This window comes from Aristolochia californica, unplaced genomic scaffold, assembly GCF_029961685.1.
Source record: "Aristolochia californica isolate CCGP_79_NKW_82.1479 unplaced genomic scaffold, dmAriCali1.0.hap1 SCAF_2, whole genome shotgun sequence".
Lineage (NCBI taxonomy): Eukaryota > Viridiplantae > Streptophyta > Magnoliopsida > Piperales > Aristolochiaceae > Aristolochia > Aristolochia californica.
The window spans coordinates 2,281,956-2,301,173 of NW_027181881.1; the positions used below are offsets into that span (position 1 = coordinate 2,281,956).

General features: G+C 39.5%; 3 protein-coding genes across 4 annotated transcripts; all 3 read right to left on the reverse strand.

Annotated features, from left to right (window-relative positions):
• Nucleotides 1-967: 967 nt before the first annotated feature.
• LOC137957141 (phytochrome B-like) lies at nt 968-9,350 on the reverse strand. The gene is made up of 4 exons (XM_068804871.1): nt 7,101-9,350; nt 5,996-6,803; nt 5,607-5,900; nt 968-1,714 (listed from the first exon to the last, which is right to left on the reverse strand). Exons 1-4 carry the CDS (start codon nt 9,211-9,213, stop codon nt 1,495-1,497), a joined length of 3,435 nt encoding a protein of 1,144 aa, XP_068660972.1. The 5' UTR covers nt 9,214-9,350; the 3' UTR covers nt 968-1,494.
• A 1,085-nt stretch (nt 9,351-10,435) lies between these two features.
• LOC137955649 (ATP-citrate synthase beta chain protein 1-like) lies at nt 10,436-17,170 on the reverse strand. 2 transcript variants are annotated; one of them, XM_068802682.1, is made up of 17 exons: nt 16,886-17,170; nt 15,509-15,634; nt 15,292-15,394; nt 15,101-15,166; nt 14,886-15,009; nt 14,575-14,709; nt 14,003-14,063; nt 13,818-13,894; nt 12,594-12,749; nt 12,388-12,516; nt 12,160-12,292; nt 11,902-12,029; nt 11,706-11,811; nt 11,448-11,524; nt 11,275-11,345; nt 10,866-11,150; nt 10,436-10,681 (listed from the first exon to the last, which is right to left on the reverse strand). In XM_068802682.1, the coding sequence occupies exons 2-17, from the start codon at nt 15,606-15,608 to the stop codon at nt 10,606-10,608; spliced, it is 1,827 nt and encodes a 608-aa protein (XP_068658783.1). In that variant the 5' UTR covers nt 15,609-15,634; nt 16,886-17,170; the 3' UTR covers nt 10,436-10,605. The 2 variants fall into 2 exon arrangements, with proteins under 2 accessions (XP_068658783.1, XP_068658782.1); XM_068802681.1 differs by having other exon boundaries at nt 16,766-17,170.
• Nucleotides 17,171-18,176: 1,006 nt separating this feature from the next.
• On the reverse strand, nt 18,177-18,895 carry LOC137957235 (pterocarpan synthase 1-like). Its single transcript, XM_068804981.1, has one exon. The coding sequence runs from the start codon at nt 18,883-18,885 to the stop codon at nt 18,283-18,285; it is 603 nt and encodes a 200-aa protein (XP_068661082.1). The 5' UTR covers nt 18,886-18,895; the 3' UTR covers nt 18,177-18,282.
• Between the last annotated feature and the right edge of the window lie 323 nt (nt 18,896-19,218).

Sequence of the window (19,218 nt, forward strand, 5' to 3'; positions counted from 1 at the left end):
TGAACAATATGCACGCTTCCTTCCTGTGAGCACGCCAGAGAGAACCACAGCGGAGCCGCTCGAAGCTACTTTTGTCGATAGACATGCTGGTTCGCCAGCTTTTCGTTGCTGCGTTTCTTCTACAACAGAGGCAAATCATGTTGTTTGACAGTAACAGAAACCAGCTTGATTTAATCTAATTGATGATGCTAATGGCAATTTACATGCGCGAGTGACATGCCCGTAGAAACCCACGTCCTCGTTGAGGCCTTTGAATCATTTTCAGTCAATTCTTGGAATGATTTGAAAGATTGAAAGTCCCATCTGAAAAGAAAGAATTAACGAGGACTCGAAATGTTGTTTTTGCTGACATAGTGGGGAATGGAATAAAGAGAAATGACCCATTCATCTCTCACTTTAAACTCAAACCCTGCATCTTCTTCTATTATTGTCTTTTCTGTTTTGTAAAATGGTACCTTTACTTCAATAAACAAAGGTACTAGGAGATATAAAAATGTAATTTTTACAACGAATAACTGTAGGAAGAGATGTGCGTATAGGGCAAAGACATGGTTATAAGGTAGGAGAATTAAGGCAAAAAACAGATCAGTCATATCACAAGTTTTTGCAAGAACAGGTTGCAGAGTGCTTTCCTCTAAGCAAAACTTTAATTAGATCTTATGAAAAAAATAGTTTTGAAAACTTAAAAAGTAAAGATCTTGGAAGTCCTAAAGAAATTTTCATTATAATTCATTAGAAAATTATTTATATTTTATATGTTCATTATAATCTTTGTTTACCATTTTTTTGTTTCATTTCCCATTCACTTTTTCTATTCTTGTAATTAAGGTTATGTCAGCAAACAAAAAGTGCTGGCTCTGGGCCTCAACCAAGAAATAGCCCCCTTGCAGTAAACTCCTGTGTAAGACTAGGAAGGGTCTTCATAGACCAAAAACTGCACATTCTCAACTAGGTCAGCTGCAGAGGTTCAAAATCCTTCTCTAAAAATATAAAGGGAACACCAAGACAATAAGCCAGCTTATGTTACATAAATCTGACAAAACTTGGAATAGGAGCATATCCATTCATATTCTCCCTCATAAGCAAATAATACAAACTAAAAATTAGATATACACATCATATAATCGGGGTAAAGGACCACTTTCATCTTCTCCATCTCCATACCACCATTAGAAGACGAACTTCATCGACAAATAGGCTAATATAAACAAATGAAGTTGGCAACAAGCTGCAGTCAACTCAGCAGCACAATCCCTAGTCAGGTACTATACAGGTGTTCAAGACTAAACACCAATATGCTTCCACTTCAGTGTTTTTGCAGCACGAGTGATTATTGTCAAAACATGGAACTACGTCGACATTTATTGGGGACACATCGGCCAAGTCAGGATGCTAATTCAACTGATAATCATATATGAAGCGGAGCCAATTGACGTTATGAACAGACTGAGGGCCACAAGAGAGTAATGAAATGTAGTTAGGTCTACAGGCCTCCTAGTTTGTGCCATCTGAGACAGTTTGCATCGTGGGGAATTCCATTAGGAGAAGGAAGTAAGACCTCTCACATTCTCTAATATATTGAACTTCTCCATTCATCAACTTCAGAAGCTTCCTGCACATGCTCAGACCTAGCCCTTCTTGTGTGACCCATCGACTACTGTGAAACATGTCTTGGATGAGTTCTGGAGGTAGGCCATCCCCAGGGCATATCAGCCTGCAGTTGGACAAAGAATACTCAAAGTTCTGTAGGGGGGGAATGGGCTTCATAAGGTAAAAAGAGAAAAATGGAAAACAAATCTGAAGCAAATAAATAGAGTGAACGAGTTTAGTCATTTGTTTAATGATAAAATAGATTAGTCAACCATGAGGGTGGAATGATTAGTTATTTAAACCCATCAGTCTTCTCCTGCCCTCCCTTCTCTTTTATTTACTAGACCATGAAACCCAATCAACCTACCATTTTGCACCACCATATTGCCTTACATCTCTGAAGTTCACCTCTAATGATTATGTTACTTAATCCGCAGCACATCCAAAGGGGAGGATAAACTTGAATCAAAGACATTCAATCACAGGAACTCAATTGCCTGCTGTATAAGCTGTCCAATGGATAAGGTTTTCAACCTTTAGCTTATCCACAGTATGAATCATGTTAGTAGGCTCATTAGATGCCACATGTTTCATTTGAATTTGTTGAAAGAAATTGAAGAGCTTGCCAACACTAGTGAGAGGACATTCTTCAGTCAATCAAGATAGTCCAAATAGTGTCCTTCTGGATTCATTATGGAACTCACAAAAAACCAGTTATCTGAGTACAATCAACTGTAAAACAAGAATGTCACGTTTAATCAACAAATGATTTTGTAATACAAATAATGTTCCCTACTGCACAGGGCCTAAAATCATACTAACGCTGATGATAATAATAATTAAAAATATAATAAAATTCTCATTCGAGCACAATCTTGCACAAAACAAAAAATACCTTAAAAATAAAAATAGTAAGAAAGAGGTCTAAACATACACTCCAAGAGTGAATACTGTGACCCCTACAAGATTGAATCTTCAATATGAAGCATTACTAAAGCATTTTCTAAGCTAAAGCAGCAACAAAAACCATTTTTGTAATTTCCAGAAGTATGGGGCAGATGGAAACTCCATTACAAAAACAGATAAGACTGGTTACTGAGTAGTTTAGCCATCTCCAATCAAATCTTGTTTCTATTTTTTATTTGATAAATGAATGATGATTCTTTATATATCCATACCAATAACTCTTAATTATTTCATATAATATCCTGAGGCTAATTAAAAAAGTTGAGAATATCTCTGATGCAAAAGAACTCTGTAAAGAGTAATATGAAGAGTTCAAGGTTAGTTGATTTCCATGTAAGTTTCCAACATAATAATAAAGAAGTTGTTGTTGGTACCAATCCAAAATATAATTTGTTAAGCTTATTTTTATCTTGATAAATGTCTTTCTTTTAGTTATATCACAAGAGGAAACTATGACTTTCAGAGGTACAAAAACTATGATAGACACATTGTAAGAAACTCAATATCAGTTATAACTGAAATTTATTTTTATCTGGGGTGGACTCCAGGTAAAAACACATTAAGCTATAACTTTAGGGGGTTCTATCATTTGTCTTTACTTTTTCTCTTTTGAGTAACTTTGATGCACCATCTAGCATCCATAGAATTCATATTAGACTACACAATTCATATAACTTATTAAAGAAAATCTAAATAAAACCTGCTAACACTTTGGTCACAGCAAGCAGGTTTTCAATTGCTAAAGTTGGCCCAGTTATCTAGACAACTTTGAAGTGCCTTTACCCTAAAGTTTGGTCTTCAACTTTGCTTCCCGGTATCTCTCATGCACTACTTGACCAAAAAGTTTCAGTTCCAAGGGGTAAGACTTGAACAACATTTAAAGCTATCTTTGCTGCCATCATCGGGAGTGTATGGAAAGAATGAAATGAACAAACCTTTGTAGGTAGGCAAAAGTCTATTTGTCGATGAGGTGACCATGCACAGAATTTTCATGCAGACAAGCAAGATACGCGAGACATCCTTAGCTCAATGATCAGAAGAAAATGGAAGGTAGTTATCAACTCAATAGATCACACAATTCCTGAGTTCATTACCAAGGCCTCTTCTCCTGAGAAATGGCTAAAATAAAAATTTCAATAGCAATTCACGGGCAGTCTTGGCCCTGTTGGTGGGAGGCATGTCATCAAAGACATTGCTGAAAAACAAGTACAACGGCATTTTTGTCATTTTACCTTACCCTCACTTTCATATCTTGATGTAATCTTGTTCCTTATGTTAAATTATGTCTATGGTCCAAGTTTCATGTATATAAGACATGTAGAATGGGAGATATAAGAAGATTAGGGTTTCACTTAAGTGAGGGGCATTATTATTGTTAAAATATCAAGTCAGGGGTATTTTGGTCATTTTATATATTATGTTTGTATCTTATATGATGCCTGTTAGGTAGGCAATGTCTTCATATGCCTATGGTTCAATTTTCATTCATTTAAGAGGTGTATTTTAGGAGACATGTAAGTTTATGTTTTGAGGGGTATTTTTATCTTTTATGTAAAAATCTCTTAAAACCCTAATTAAAAGAAAAGGGGGCGTCCTTTTTGAGGCACTCACTCCAAGGCATCTGCTGCTGCTCCTCTCCAAGTTCTTCTTGTCTAATTTCTCTTCTTTTTCACCCAAATATCAGATTTTTCAATTGTAATTTTGTTAAACCCGCTTAAATTAATAGGTTGGGAGTCATGCACGACCCCCAACGCAGCTCTCTCCCTCTCTCTCTCTCCGACATGACTCTTTAACAAGTAATATCCTTTCTGTTTACTCCGCTCCCTTTAGTCAATGTGAGGCAATGGTGGCAGAGTTAAGAGCCCTCAATAAGGGTCCTCAACTCTTTGCAAGCAAATTTTCCACCTTGCTCGTTGTAGAAGGAGATATGGCCATTGCCATACATTGGGCTAATGGGAATGAATGCCCACTAAGCCAATACTTGATGTATTTGGATGAAATTGGAGATATCTGTAAAAACTTAAACGTCAATTCGGTACACACTCCTAGAAGCACCAATAGCCTTTTTGATGCATTGACAAAGAAAGGCTTATCTGACAACATCTTTCCATTAGCACCTCTCTCCCCATCTGAGTCTCTCTCTCTTTCTTTATCAAAAGTAGAGTTTGATTTAGGGCATGTAATCCCCTGATTGTACTTTTTATCCTTCATCAATGAATATCATTTTTCATTGTTATCAGGAAAAAGAAAAAAAGATAGGCTAGATTTTCCCAAAATGACTAGCCAAAATTAGGAGGCTTCTTCCCCAACTAATGAGTACAGGATCTTCCAGCCCCAATCCAATGTGTGATTGTTCTCCTACCATAACAACTATCACTCCCAAGCAACTAGCATAAGATGTGGAACACATGTACAACAATAGACCAGTGACTTTTTAAACCACCAATACATCCCCAATGTCCAGGCCTAAACCAACAACTTCGTTTAAGACATGGAAAGCATGCACACATGGGTTATAGCAGACAAGGAAAAAGGCCATATAGAACACAATCACGAGCTTGAATTGGCTTGCTCCTCCCAAAATGACTAGCCAAAATGAGGAGGTCTTTTCCCAACTAATAAGTACAGAATCTTTTCAAATCCAAACTAATGTAGGACCATTCTCTCACACATATTAAACTATCGCTTTAAACAACCCACCTGAGATAGGTCACATGTACAACTATATGCTGGTGGACTTTTTTACCCATCAACATCGATAAATTGTTGTTACATAAGTTTGCTAAGGGCAAGAAAAAGGTCCGTAAATAATTAAGGGAACACCGCAGCTGAACATGCCACCCTAGGCCAATAATATCATCTTTGAGACCTCAGGTTCTTAGCCGAAACTGATGTCAAGTTATAGCAGACAGTAAAGATTTATGGCATAACCTAATACACCTGTTATATTATTCCAATGAAATAACAAAGATATAGAAAAAAAAAAAGAAGGTTCCCTCATAAGCTATGGTAGAAAAGAAAAAACAAACACTAAAGAGAGTTGGTCAAACCTGATTTCTAGAAATACAGTATCTATCCTTCCAGAGATCTGCTTTAAAGTTGGTCTCACTTGGATTTCTACCCATCCTCCTGGTGTCGGTGCATACTTCACCATGTTTAACAAGAAATCAGCTAGCACTTGCTGAAGTCTGACTTGATCCCCATAAACAGCAATAACTTTTATTTCTTCAGGAATGTCACGGATTAATTGTAAGCCTCTCTGCCTCAATAGAATCATTACTTGACTAACAACAGCATTTATGACACTTCCAAGCAGAAACTCTGCCTTCTCAAGCTTCAAAGAACTGCCATAAAAAATAAAAATAGGCAATGCATAAGATCAATAATATTAACTAAGTTACATTTATGAGCTTTAAGATAGCCAAAGTAATTGACTCACCCATCTTCAATACTTTCCAAACCAACGTCCTTTAAAATCTTCATCATCTGTCTCACACAAGCAGCACTAGTCTCGAGAAGTTGTTTCTGATCATCGGTTAAATTTGTGGCCTCCAATAGTGAGTTAGTGAATCGGATCCCGTTAAGAGGATTCTTAATCTCTTGACAGATATAAGCCAACTCCTTCATTCTTGCAAAACATTTCTTCTCTTGCTGTCTCTGTACTTCTAATGCTTGCTGTAGTTCAGGGCTGGCTACCTGCAAGAAACAGAAGGCCCCAATAATCCGACCATCCATATTAACTCTTTTATTTGCAGTCAAGAGGACTTGGATGTATTTTCCACTTCGGTCAAAAAATGAAAAGGGAAACTGATTAGAATCCTGGCCACTGATTGCATTGTGAAGAAGGATCATAAATTTTGTTAGCTCACCCCGCCCCCGCAAATGACAGCAACTGCCAAAAACATCTCCAACCAAGACCTTCCCAACAATTTCACTCTTTGACCAGCCAGTAAGCTTTTCCATGGCTGTATTCCACTCTGAGCAACAAGTATCCTCATCTGAAGCAAATATAGGTGGGATCAAAGGATTAGGACTTTGTACTATAGCCTTATAATCACCTTGTATGTGAATGAACTTATCCATGACCACTTTTTGCCTTGTTATATCCTGACCAATAAAGCACACCCCCACAATGCTGTTTGTGTAATCCTTACTAGAGCAGGCATTAACCACCACAAAAACAGCCTTTTTTGTTTCTGCAGTCCCAAATGTCTTCAGCTTTATCTCTACATTCTTATCTTCTTCACCTGCATTAACATCTAACAAATGAGAATGTTTGTCAAAATAATCATCAGTTGTATTCCTAGGGCACCACCAATTCTTTAATGAATCTGGCTGGTAAGATTTAAAATATTTCACGAGTTGACTTGTCCCAGTATTAACATGTATCTAAGATCCATTGCTGAAGTTAGTTTTAGAGATCAGTTTCCAAGATAATAAAGACCTATGCCTTATATGCTAAGATCACTAAAAGAAAGCCCAAGTTTTCCAAGGTTCAGTATGAATGTTTAAACATAACTGGGAAAAAATAATAAATGAAATACCTCTTAAAGCATGACAAAGAAGTTTATCCACAACATCTGATGATTCCTTGTAAACGAGGTCATGAACTAGAGATTTTCCCATAGCTTCTTCAACTGACAACCCAGTTAATTCTGCAATCTTTGCATTCCACCCATTAACTCTTCCATCAGAATCAACAGCAAAGATTGGAGCTGTTGCAGTCTCAATTAACCTAACCATCTCCCTTGCCACTGAACTTAGTTCATCCACTCCCTTTAACTCCATATCTGTGAAATGATTGTTATTCACCATGGCCTTTGTTAATCTAGCTTCAGCATATTTAAAAGAGTCCCGCAATATCAATTGGAGAGAATGTATCGCATCCATCTCAGCATTCTCCCAAGGTAAACTTCGGCTCTTGACCACCTCCAAGAATGCCTTAAAGGATGAGCGTGGTTGCATTCTCTGGCCATCATCTTTATCCTCAGGGTGATGCTTAGCACCACCCCATTTGATCTCCTTGGCTGTATGGGATCGGAACCAAAAAAGGAAATCTCTTGAGGTGATATACGCCACAGCCATTCCACAAATAGCATCACCTAGGGAAGCAGCCCCAGGGTAGCCAGCATCAGCCAAGCTATCTGTGCTCAATCCAGTTGAATCCCCATGAAAAGTCAATAACCATTCTGCAATATCCTTGATCTGTGCTTCAGTGGGGCTCACACCCTGTGGGTAATATTTACTCTGGTAGTACAAAGCAGCACCATCACATTTGACAAGGTCCATGATACTTGGACTCTGTGTAACAATGCCTGTTGGGGAATCACGCAAAAGCATGTCACAGAGTAGAGTCTGTGTCCTTAGAACATGTTTTTCTAACAGCTGGGATGCTAACTGTAGTTCCATATTTAGCTGAAGCCCAAATGCCTGCATGAGGAACTCACAAGCATAGCGGAGCGGGAAGGGTATGCAGCGAGGAGAGGTATGGTGGCACACAACTAGGCCCCATAGTTTCATCGCATTCCTCCCACCACTAGAAGGGCCAGCCTCCTCTTCATTCCCATTAATAATAACTGCCAGTGCCAATGAAGCAATTGAGCCCATGTTTGCCATGTAATGTGCATGACATCCATGGGGTGCTCGCAGTGTTGAACCCACCAGACACAGAGGTTGCATCAATGATTCATCTTGGATTACCCTAACCGACTTGGCATGGCAATCGCAAATCATCCTTAGCCGGTTCTGTTTGAACAAGAACCTCGAAGCTTGGGGAATATCGGTGGCAGGATAGTGCAAACCTATATAGGGTTCTAAATCTGCTCTTTTGCTCTCTGCTATCACCTCCCCATGTTCATCCTCGTGGAATTTATAAACCATGACACGGTCAAAGCCTGTGAGCTCACGGACATGTTCCACCACAGTGTCACACAAGAGCTTAATATCCCCACCTGGCAAAGCCTGGAGACGTGATATAGCCCGCACAGCGAGTTTCTGAGATTGGACGGCCCCGGCAATGGACAAGGCAGGGTCCTCAGTTCTAGCAGGCTCCAAGTCTATAACAATTCCCACATCAATACGGTGCAGAATTGCATAAAAGGGTTTACCGGAGTTCCTTGAGTGGATCCAAACTGGGTTGAGAAGTGTGATTTCTCGCGCTCCGGTCGCCTTTTCTAAGAGGATTGCACCTGACGGGGTAAAAAGTGTCCGGACATCAGTACCTATGGTAAGCAGTGGAGGAGTATCGAGGGTGGGGACCGACTGAGGAGTAAGGTCGAGCATTTCAATGGCGTTTTCGCTGTATGCAATGACTTGGAAGGTGAACTCATTAATGGCAAGCATGCAACCACTAGGCTGGATGTGGCCTCCGCGCTGAATTTTGGAGAGGTAAGCCGTGATTTGCTGTTCGGGAACGAAGGAAATATTAGTAGTTTTGACAGACTCCGAGTAGTTGAAGGACTTGCCCGATTCGCCTGACTGCTCGAAGACAGCATGGAGGCGGGCGTCGGCGGTGTACTGAGCGATAGCTCTGCTGATAGAATCGGACTGCGGGTGGTGTTGGTGGGAATGGTGATGATGGTGATTGGGGGCGCGGATGTTGCTTGCGCCGGAGGATTGGCTCTGCTGAATTTGGGAGGTTCTGCTGTCCGCAGCCATCTTTTACCCTTTCTGTGCTCTCTTCACCTCTCAGATCTTCATAAGAGTTTTTCTTCACCCAGGAACAGAGAAAGACTCAAACCCTCCAGTTCAGATTATGAGAATTGAGAGTTGCAGCGCAGTAGAGAGCCCAGAAACGAGAGAGAGAGAGAGAGAGAAAAGAGAAGATGCTTTGGGTGGTGGGTTTTCATTTTTGAAGCCAGAAATAATTTGTTCAATAACAGTATTCCGTAGAGCGTATAAACACAGAGAAATTGTAACCCATAATCTCATCACTTCCTTGGCTTTTGAGTTTTTATTTTGAACCTCTCTTTCAGACTATGACTGTCATTCAGCTGTATTTTTATGCTTCTGGATCACCTAAATCACATTCCACAAACGAAAGAAGGGATAAAAAGGTCAGAACCCCAATCGAAAAACCCACAACCGAACAGTAGACAGGTCCCCCTTCCCCCGATTCTCCGAGTCTCATTCTTGAAGGGAATTGGAATGAGCTCTTCCGCGAATCTTTGCCCAATACTCAGGCTAATAACGACTAGACAAAAAGCCACGAACATAGCAGGGAACCATTGCACTCTGTCTGAATTTACGTTGATATAAAAAATCTAATTAAAATAAAACCTTAGCCAATCACTCAGTTAGAAAGGCGATCAGGTGAAATTGAATCTGGGTTCGCATGTGGGAGCATTAGGGAACAGTAGGGGGGAGGGTTGTATTGCCCCCTCTATTGGTCCGAGAGGAGAAGCTTCCCCACAGATAGCCAGTAAAACTGTGTTGGTCAACTGGGTTTTGATTGATTTCTAAATTATAAATGTATCGGAACTGGTGAAGGGGACAAGAGTTGGTTTTAATTGATCTGATAGTAGTTAAAGGTTGTTATTTTTTGGCCAAAACCATGGAACCATTTCTTATTTGTGGTTTTCTTCACGTGGATTGCTTTCAATTCGCTAGCCATCTCTGAGCTGTTGTTTTCATCCAGTCTGGCGGCTCTTTGCAATGCGAAGGAACCATCTTGGTTTCCTTTCCTTGTCTGTACATACTTCCATTTTAACATATGCTTCATGTGCGGAGCAACGGTAAATTGGCCTAGTCATCTCTGACTTGTCATCTCTGTGAGTGGTTTAGAGTTTGTTAATCCACCCGACTTATTGACCCCGTGACTTGGCTAGGTGGGGCTCCAACCCATGCTGCTATCTATTCTTGTTGTCTACATTGTTCCATATCAACTCATAAAATCACTTCCAAATCAATTAACATTATGATGCCCAATATTAGGCAATTATCCATTCAGTTTCTAATAAAAATCACCACCAGCTATGAGCAGTACAAACACCAGATCAGCCCTCAGATACAAAATTCCCCACAAAGTGCTTTAGCACCTTCTAGATCTTCTCATTTGGTGTAAAGTACATCTTCCCATGGGTGACGGTAGAGTGGCTGCTTCAATCTCTTCTGGTCGAAGGTATGGCTGCAGAATTGCAAGAAAAATGTTAAAATGATTTTTTTTCTTCTTCTTCTTTTTGTCTTTTAAATGTATTTGTTTGGCTATATCTACTTTGCATTGGATTTCAATCAACGCAGCTACTGTCAGTTTCCAAATGAATCAATGCTCAAAAGTAATAAACCAGACAAACTAGGTCCTGAATACTCACCCAATAAGACCTATGGCGCGAGCCAGCACAAAGAGCCCATTTAGGTACCCAATCTCCACGATTTCATCGATCTCTGGTTTGCTGAACATACCACTACCAGCAAGGAGATCCAAGAAAAGAGACCCTATCGCACCATCAACGTTGAGGACCAAGTTATTTGCCTTGGATAGTGTATATGTCTCAACTTGAACAGCGTACTCCATGTACTTCACAGATGGAAAATGCGTGTGTGCATACTTCTGAAGCAGCTCAACTCTCTTGTCTCTGTTGTCTCCTCTCTTGATCCTAGTTCAAATGATAGATAAACAGTTCGTTTAAGCACCCAAACTCCGGATAATGTCACCCTACTCTCTTAGGAACAATATATGAATATAACTTGAGAAAACACGACAATAGGAAAATGATTTACCTGTGGCCAATTCCAGGCACACGGATGCCTTTCTTTTTCATACTTTCAACAAATTCATAAGGAGAAAGACCCTGAGAAGAAGCAAGAACAGGTCGCATGAGAAAAAATAATTGCACCCCTAAGATATTTTCCTGCCTCCAAACAATTAGAAAAGAAAATCAAATTCTGCTCACCCTGTCATAAGCATCCTTGAAATAGCGGGCGGCATCATCAATAGCACCACCAAATCGTGGCCCAATTGTTAGCAACCCTGCTCAACAAAACCATTCAGTTTCTAATTTCTGTCAAGGCAAAGCAACCAAGGCCTATTTAATTTAGCAACCAATCCGAAGGACAGGATTTTACAGAGCAATATTTTTTCTAATTTTTGAATGGCATTGGTGAATATAATATCACAGATACATTCTAGAGCATAGAGAATTTGCAATTACCTGAGACAAGGCTGGAGACTAGATCTTTTCCAGCCCTAGCAGTGACTATGGTATTGTGAGCTCCAGAGACACAAGGCCCATGATCAGCACACAACATGATACAAATCTGATCATTGAGAAAAAGAGGAAAATCATCAGTTATATATTGGTTAAGAAAATCTTATTTATGAAAAATAAATCATCTAAAAAAACCCACCTCAATAAACTGTGTACAGTAACGTGGAAGACTACGCTTGAACCACAGTAGGGAGATAACATCCCCCACACCATAACCCCGTTCAATAATAGTAGACATTGGGACACCAGCATAGCATGGTTCCTCCCCTGCAAAATAAAAACAAAATTGAGTAACGGTTCTCAAGTAGTTGACCATAGTCATTTTATAAGCAGAAAAGACCAAAAAAGACTACTTGAGAGAAATTAAAAACTTTATTGAGGGTGTTTTAAATCAGACCTCTATCATCAGAGATGGTGGAGATGATATGAGTTGGGGCCCGAACCTTCCCACTCTTAATTGCAAAGTTAAGATCCTCAGGGATCTGGGGAGGTTTCACTTCAGAAACAGGGCTAATCTTCCCTTCTTCAACCTAAACGAACAAGAGTATAGTAATGTTCAACATTTAATATTAAATCAAATGTAGACAATCTCAGTGACCTAATTCTGTGAACATGATAAACATACAAGTTTCTCAAAAGCCTCTTTGATGGCATCCTCCAATGTCTCAAAGGAAGTAGGAACAACAGCTCCAGCTTCCCTTAATGCTTGATTTTTGGCTTGTGCTGACTCCAATTCACCACCACTTTTGGCACCCTATTTTGAAAACAACAACATGAGTAACAACCCAAAATATATCAAATGTCAAGACAAAAAGGTAAAAGGTTACTCACAGCATGGCCAAATTGCACTTCTGACTTGAAAAGCCTAGCACATGTACCGCTAACCCATGCCACAACTGGCTTCTGAACCTTTCCTTGTTTCAGTGCTTCAACAAGGGAGTACTCATCTCGTCCACCGAGCTCTCCAAGCACAACCACCATCTTGACCTGAACCAGAATCAACTCAGTTAACGTAATGCAAACTATTCTCTCTATACATGAACAAATTGAGCTTATAAATTCATTAATTTCAAATTAATACAGCTACCGAAAGGGACGTTCTTCCCAGACATACGAATAAGGAACTTATTTTTATTGGGTCATCACTAAATAAAGAGCCGTTCTCAAAAAAACTATATAAAGAACCAATTTGCAAAGTTACACACTATAGTAAAGTATTTAAATATTAACCAGATCGGTTATGAAGAATAGCTTCCTTACTTAAAACTAAAATTACAAAATGTGATAACTAGAAAAAGCAGCAACTTTTATTTATTTGGTCATGACCCATTTAAGTCTTTGGCAACTTGCTCAAATCTTAAAATCATCTAATATTACTGAATCGAGAATCAGTTTCTCACTGACAACACAAAAGGACAAAATCCTATAATTAATATCATAACCATAACCATAATGTTTAATAAAGATAACATAACATAGAGGATAGATTATATTAGTAAATTACTGAATCTAAGAGTAACCACCATGTTTGGGTAATGGAACTTCCTGAATAATATGACATAAGAATAAAAAAGTTTGCCAGTTATTTTGTGTGCAAAAAAAAAAAAAAAAAGAGGAAAGATCATGTTCCTTTTTATTTTTTCAAAGATAGGGATGGCTGCAATTGCTCATTTACTTCTATTGGATTTTAGCTGATAAAGAGCCCATAGGAAAAAAACAAGTTTAGACACTGGTCAAACACCAAACTTTTCGGTCAGAATATCTATAAATAAGAAAGACAATAAAATAGAAGTTCTACTTCTTCAAGCATATGTGAAACATTGCATCAAACATATTCTCAACACCACTTAACGATAAAGCATGTCAGTTTAAGAGCCTACTTGGTTAAAAGTTCAGTATGAAATATCCATTAAAACTTCTTGCTGTTTAAAGTGGGTTCAAAGGTTAGTAGAAAATATCCACAAAAATTTCTTACTACTTCATAAATACCAAATGCCATATACCATTCTTCTCTTTAAAAAACAAAAAGAAAACTTCAAGAGAATAGTGACATGCCTGTGGTATGTTGTTGAAACGCAAGACATGATCAGACAGAGTGGAGCCAGGAAAAACGTCTCCTCCAATTGCTATGCCTGAAAAGTTTCAACCACACACATTTAAAAACAGAAAAGGAAAAGATAAAGGAAGCTCTAGCTAGCACATAAAATAGTTGCATTAAAGAATACCGACATGGTACAAACCTTCATATAGTCCATCAGTAACACGTGCAATTGTGTTGTAGAGTTCATTTGACATGCCACCCTGAGATAGAAAACCAGACGTTCAGATCCAATTCCTTTAGAAAGTACAAACTGTGAATGCTACTTCACAGGAGAGCATCAAGATGTTTAAAGGGTGAAACTAAAACCTAAGGCCAATTGGCACTTTCTCTTGCACAATTTGCATCACATATCTTCTGATTTGCAGAAGGATAATCATGTCTTCCTCATGCTGTCATGTGACAGTCACTAGAGGCATGGAAGAAAGTGTACAAGGCAGTACTTATCATGGCCTAATGGTCACCTGCTTGCCGTGGAAGTAAGCCTTCAGATTCAAACCACACCATGAATAACGATACAACCACAGTCACAGAAAGAAATCATGAATGTTGGTCAATCAATGCAATGAGCTTGGAACCTCAATTACCACAGCATAATGGTTTGTCATTCTTCATGTAAGTGGGAAATTGGTTTTCAGCAATTTCCTACCTCTCATAGAGGAGGAACTTACTGTATATGACGGCAGAGAATCCAGAGTAGGGATAAGAACTTACTGATTTGGACACAAATCCCACAGATCCAGGCCTGTAAAGTTTGCACTGAATAATATTGTCTATTGTTCCTGCAGTGTCACCAATTTTAAAGGCACCAGCCTGAATGCCTCCCACTGTTGCAGGGCCAATAACCACCTGCAGTTAACATCCACATCAAAACTAGCAACATGCATATTCAGGCAGATTATGGACAACCAGTTTCCAGTATCATTAATTATTTTTTTGTTGAAATGCCAAAACTATTAGGTTTTAATTCCGATAGCATACTACAGATTAGTCACCAAAGAAAAGTCCATTTTTTCGTCTGTCACCTTATTGTTGGAACGTGCATATCCAATCAATTGCTTGGTATCAGATTCAGGGACACCTTCAGCTATGATAGCCACAACCCTGATGGTTGGTTGCTTTAAAGCAGCCATGGAAGAAGAAGCAGCACTGCAAATGCAAAAAAATATATTCAACCAACTTTTTAGGGTAAAATGAAGATTCTCTGTTGCTAGATATTACCACAGAAATCATTACCCACCTTCTAAATGAAGCAAAATTGATGAAGACATCTGCAGTGGGATGTGCATTGCAAGCAGCGTCAATGCTACAAAAGATATCACACATGCCAAAAGCTGATTTAGTGTCTATAGTAAAATAAAGTAGAGAAATCAAATTACGAACCACTTCTTGATAACTTTTCTTCACAAAATTATTCAAAAGCATGCACACCTTGAATGAACGGGTATAGCAATTTCCTCTTGACCAAAAAATAATTTCTGAAACCCCTCAGCACCAGGATTAATAATTCCAGCAACAGAAGGTGTTTCCCTCCCTATGAGCAAATATCATTGAGATTTAGCATCTAGAGGTCATCAAACTAAATTCTGACTATCACATATAAAGATTTGACAAAAAATGAGCAACAAAGCAGCTATACACCACATACCACAGAGGAAATCAAAATCCAGCATTCTCTGGATAGGAAGTTGCTTGTAGTTGTAGAACAGTGCTTGGGTATTTCGTGAAAATAATTGTCCCGTAGCCATTTTAAGTTCGGTAAAACAATGCACACCTGCAAGTATATGAAACATTAGCCAAATTATATGAATTAAGAAATCATGAGACAGGCAGGCATACCCTTATCCAAGAGTATCTAAATAGTATAAGAAACTTCGCTTTTAATAAAGGACTTGACATCCATAATTAAAGCTCCAAAAAAGGAGTAAAAGTTCTACTTGAGTGAGATTCAAAGAGGGTAACAAAAAAGAAAATTAAACATTTAAATCCATGTGTGATGATTCATAGTAACACCAGGTAAACAAGATGCCTAAGTCACCCAAAAAAAATTTAAATCAAACAAATTATCAAAGAAAAAGCTTCACATCAGAGAAAAAATTTTAAGCCAGAAAAAACACATCTTTAGTTCCAAAGTTCCCAAAATCTACCGTTTATTCTGATTTGATTAGAAAGCCAGAGAGCTTTGTAGTAATGCTGCTCTTTTTCTCTGTTTTGAATATCAATTGTACAACCCCTCCACCCCATGTCACCATTGAGCTAAAGGCTCAATCGATCAATATTGTTCTTTTCATTACTCCATTCACTACAATAATCATTCCAATAAACAACTGTGGAACTCATTAAGGCAAGCATATGATGCAGCGACTCATCCAATACAAAACCAGTTGTAGCCCTCAATGCTGTCCGGTTGCGTAAAAAGGCAAGAGGCTATGATGTTTGCCAAAATAGATGGCATGCATTTGCAACGCGACATGCATAAAACCGCAGCAGTAAAATGCCACAGCATTCACACTAACAATTCTGCTACCCTCAATTTACTGAAATTACCAATCAAGACAACAGATCTTCCACTCGCAAGCTTCGAAAAAGCAAATTCATTATAATCAGAGCACCTAACATCGACACATGCGACCGAAAGAACAACTCGAGAACCCTTCCGATGCAACCGTACACTACAGCTAACGAAACCACCATCATTCCCACTCGAGCGTTCCAGATCCAGCATTAGAAAAACCCAACAAAAACGAAAACCAAGACGGGCATTCAAAATCCAGACATTTCCGAAAAAAGAGGGGGAAAAAGAAATACGACATCAGATATTCCACTCAACAGATCAAATCACGCACTAAACGAAAAATCACAAAAATCAAACAAGACAATCACGACGTCGAACGAAGAATCCAACCTTCAAACAACTCAGTCCTCGAAATCTTCACGAGCACGACAAATCGGAAGACTTACGCAACAAGCGAAACAAAACCGGAGGGATCTTGTCCAACTGAATCAGGTATGCAACTCGTATTACCCGTTAATCAGGCGAAGGGGGGTGAGAAGCGCCCGTCCAAGGAAATGATATAGAAATATGCGAACGAGGCACGCAGAAATCTCGGAGCGAGGTGGGCATTTATAGCCGCAGACAGAGAAATTTGAACACGCCAGCTACCTGAGACTCTTCAGAGAATGAAGAGAGAGGAAGATGAGAGGTAAGCACATCACGTGGCGCATGTTAGTTAGCTCAGGCCTGTTCGTTTCGGTTGCAAAGGGAGCAGCCGGAGTGAGAAAAAAGCCCGAGAGGGCGGCCGTTGGGGTTGGGAGGGCGCGTTTTCCCTCTTACCGAAAATAGAAAAAAATCTCTTGCTTCGATGAAATGAGGCATGAATACCTACAAATTACGGAAATGACACGGACGGATTATTTGGAATGTTGGTTTGGGTTGGGTTTGACAGCTGACCTGCCAAAAATGTGGGGACGGACCCGGGCCAGACGCGCCCACGTGTCGCATGGTTGTTGCATCCGGACAAGGTATAACCACCTTGTGGGTTCGTTGAACCCTGCCTAATCCAACCGACTCCCCGCCTGCCGGCTTTATTGTAAGACAGGAAACGGGTCGGTTCTGGTGTGAGTCCGGATCCGGGTCCGAAGACGAAGCTACGTATAAATACGACCAAGTACTTCACTCCTTTTGAGCTGTGCAGTCATGGCCGATCAACTATCAAGGCCGGTCGAGGTGAGCAACTGCGGAGCTTCGGCCATGGATTATTTCTACGGAAGAGACAAACAGATGATCTCTGTGACGTGATGCTCAAAGTGTTTCAAACAAGTGCTTTTCCATGTCAATTTTAGGGACGCCGCAGTCGCATTTGTGCTGCGAGACCAAGGGGGAGTCCAATGCGTACAGCAGAACGGCGTCTAAGGAGCCATCAAATTCTGTATCTTATTGGCTAGCAGCCATGATTGCAGACTACTGGAGTCAGTATTATATGATCTTTGTCAAAAGAGTTCTGTCTTTCGGAAGGGAATGTCGCACCAACAATCAAATAAATAATCACAGTGAAATTTGTTTTCTAAAGACCCACGAGAGGCACGGCGGAATTGAGAAGGAAAGGTGGCTGCAAAAGGCCAACCGATTGGGTTGCTGAAAAATTAGCTCTCGGAGACGGCGTGTTCACGTTCAATGGAGCAGAGGGGGATATTGGTTTTTTATTGAAGTGTTTTTTTATATTTTATTTATTTTGTGTACTCATAAAACTGCAACTAATTTTTCTATTGTTTCCGATGGTTATTGAAAAAATTTCAATGAAAATTTGGTTAAAAAAAGGATTTTTCAGCCACTTTCTTTTCCTATTGCAACTCAATCTCAAGGAAAGATGATCATTTTTTTTTCATATAGACGCCAACCACAGTTGAAATTGAGAAAAAGCCCTAGTAATGTTTAACAGTGATATTGAGCTTCAGAACAGCTCGCAAACTATCCATATCCATGAACTCCGTCTCCATAATCCCGTACCCTTTCACAAACCTGAAATACCCAGTTCCCGAGACTACGCCTAACTCCCTCTCATTCAGAGAGAATAAATCCGAGCCCTGAATCTCCAGGGTGCTGCCCTTGAACTCCCCGTCTGTAAAGATCACCGAGAAGACGAGATGCAGGCCCTTCCCGTCCAAAGCGGAGTTGATGTACATGCCTTGGGCCCTTCCGATGGCTTTCGAATCGATGTTGGGCCCCTCTGTCACCACGTCGTCCACCGCAATGACGGCTCCGAAGTGCAGAACATCGGAATTGGCTCCGTTCTTGCCGGCGACATGAACTGCGGAGGCGTCTGGTCCGCTCAGGTAGTCGTGGATGTAGATGGTCAAGTTGGTTTTCTTGGTCTGCTGCTTGAATAAGGAGTAGGCTGCGAGGAAGAGGGCACCGGTGAAGAGTAAGGAGGAAAATGAGTTGGTGGCCATGGTTCTGAACTCTGGAGCTGGTCGGAAGAGACTGGAGGGAGATGTGCTCGATGATTGTTGAGTCCATTCAAGCATACAAATGGTGAGGAAGATCGTGGATGCGACAAGAGAGCAGGAATCAATTGTGTAATTTAATGCAAGTATGCAATTATTGATGCTTGTGACGTGGAAAAATTATATTTTCTATCATGCTTTTGTGAGTTTATTAACACATACGAGATATTTAAATTAATATAATAACTACAAGTTAAAATAAAAGTGTTAATTTAATTAATTATAAAATGTAGAATATTTAAAAAAATATATTTACTTTTATAATATCTAGTTACTTATCAAAATCTTACTTCTACAATATCTTAATTATTCATAGTATAAAAAAAGTGAATATAATAAATAATTAATTAGATA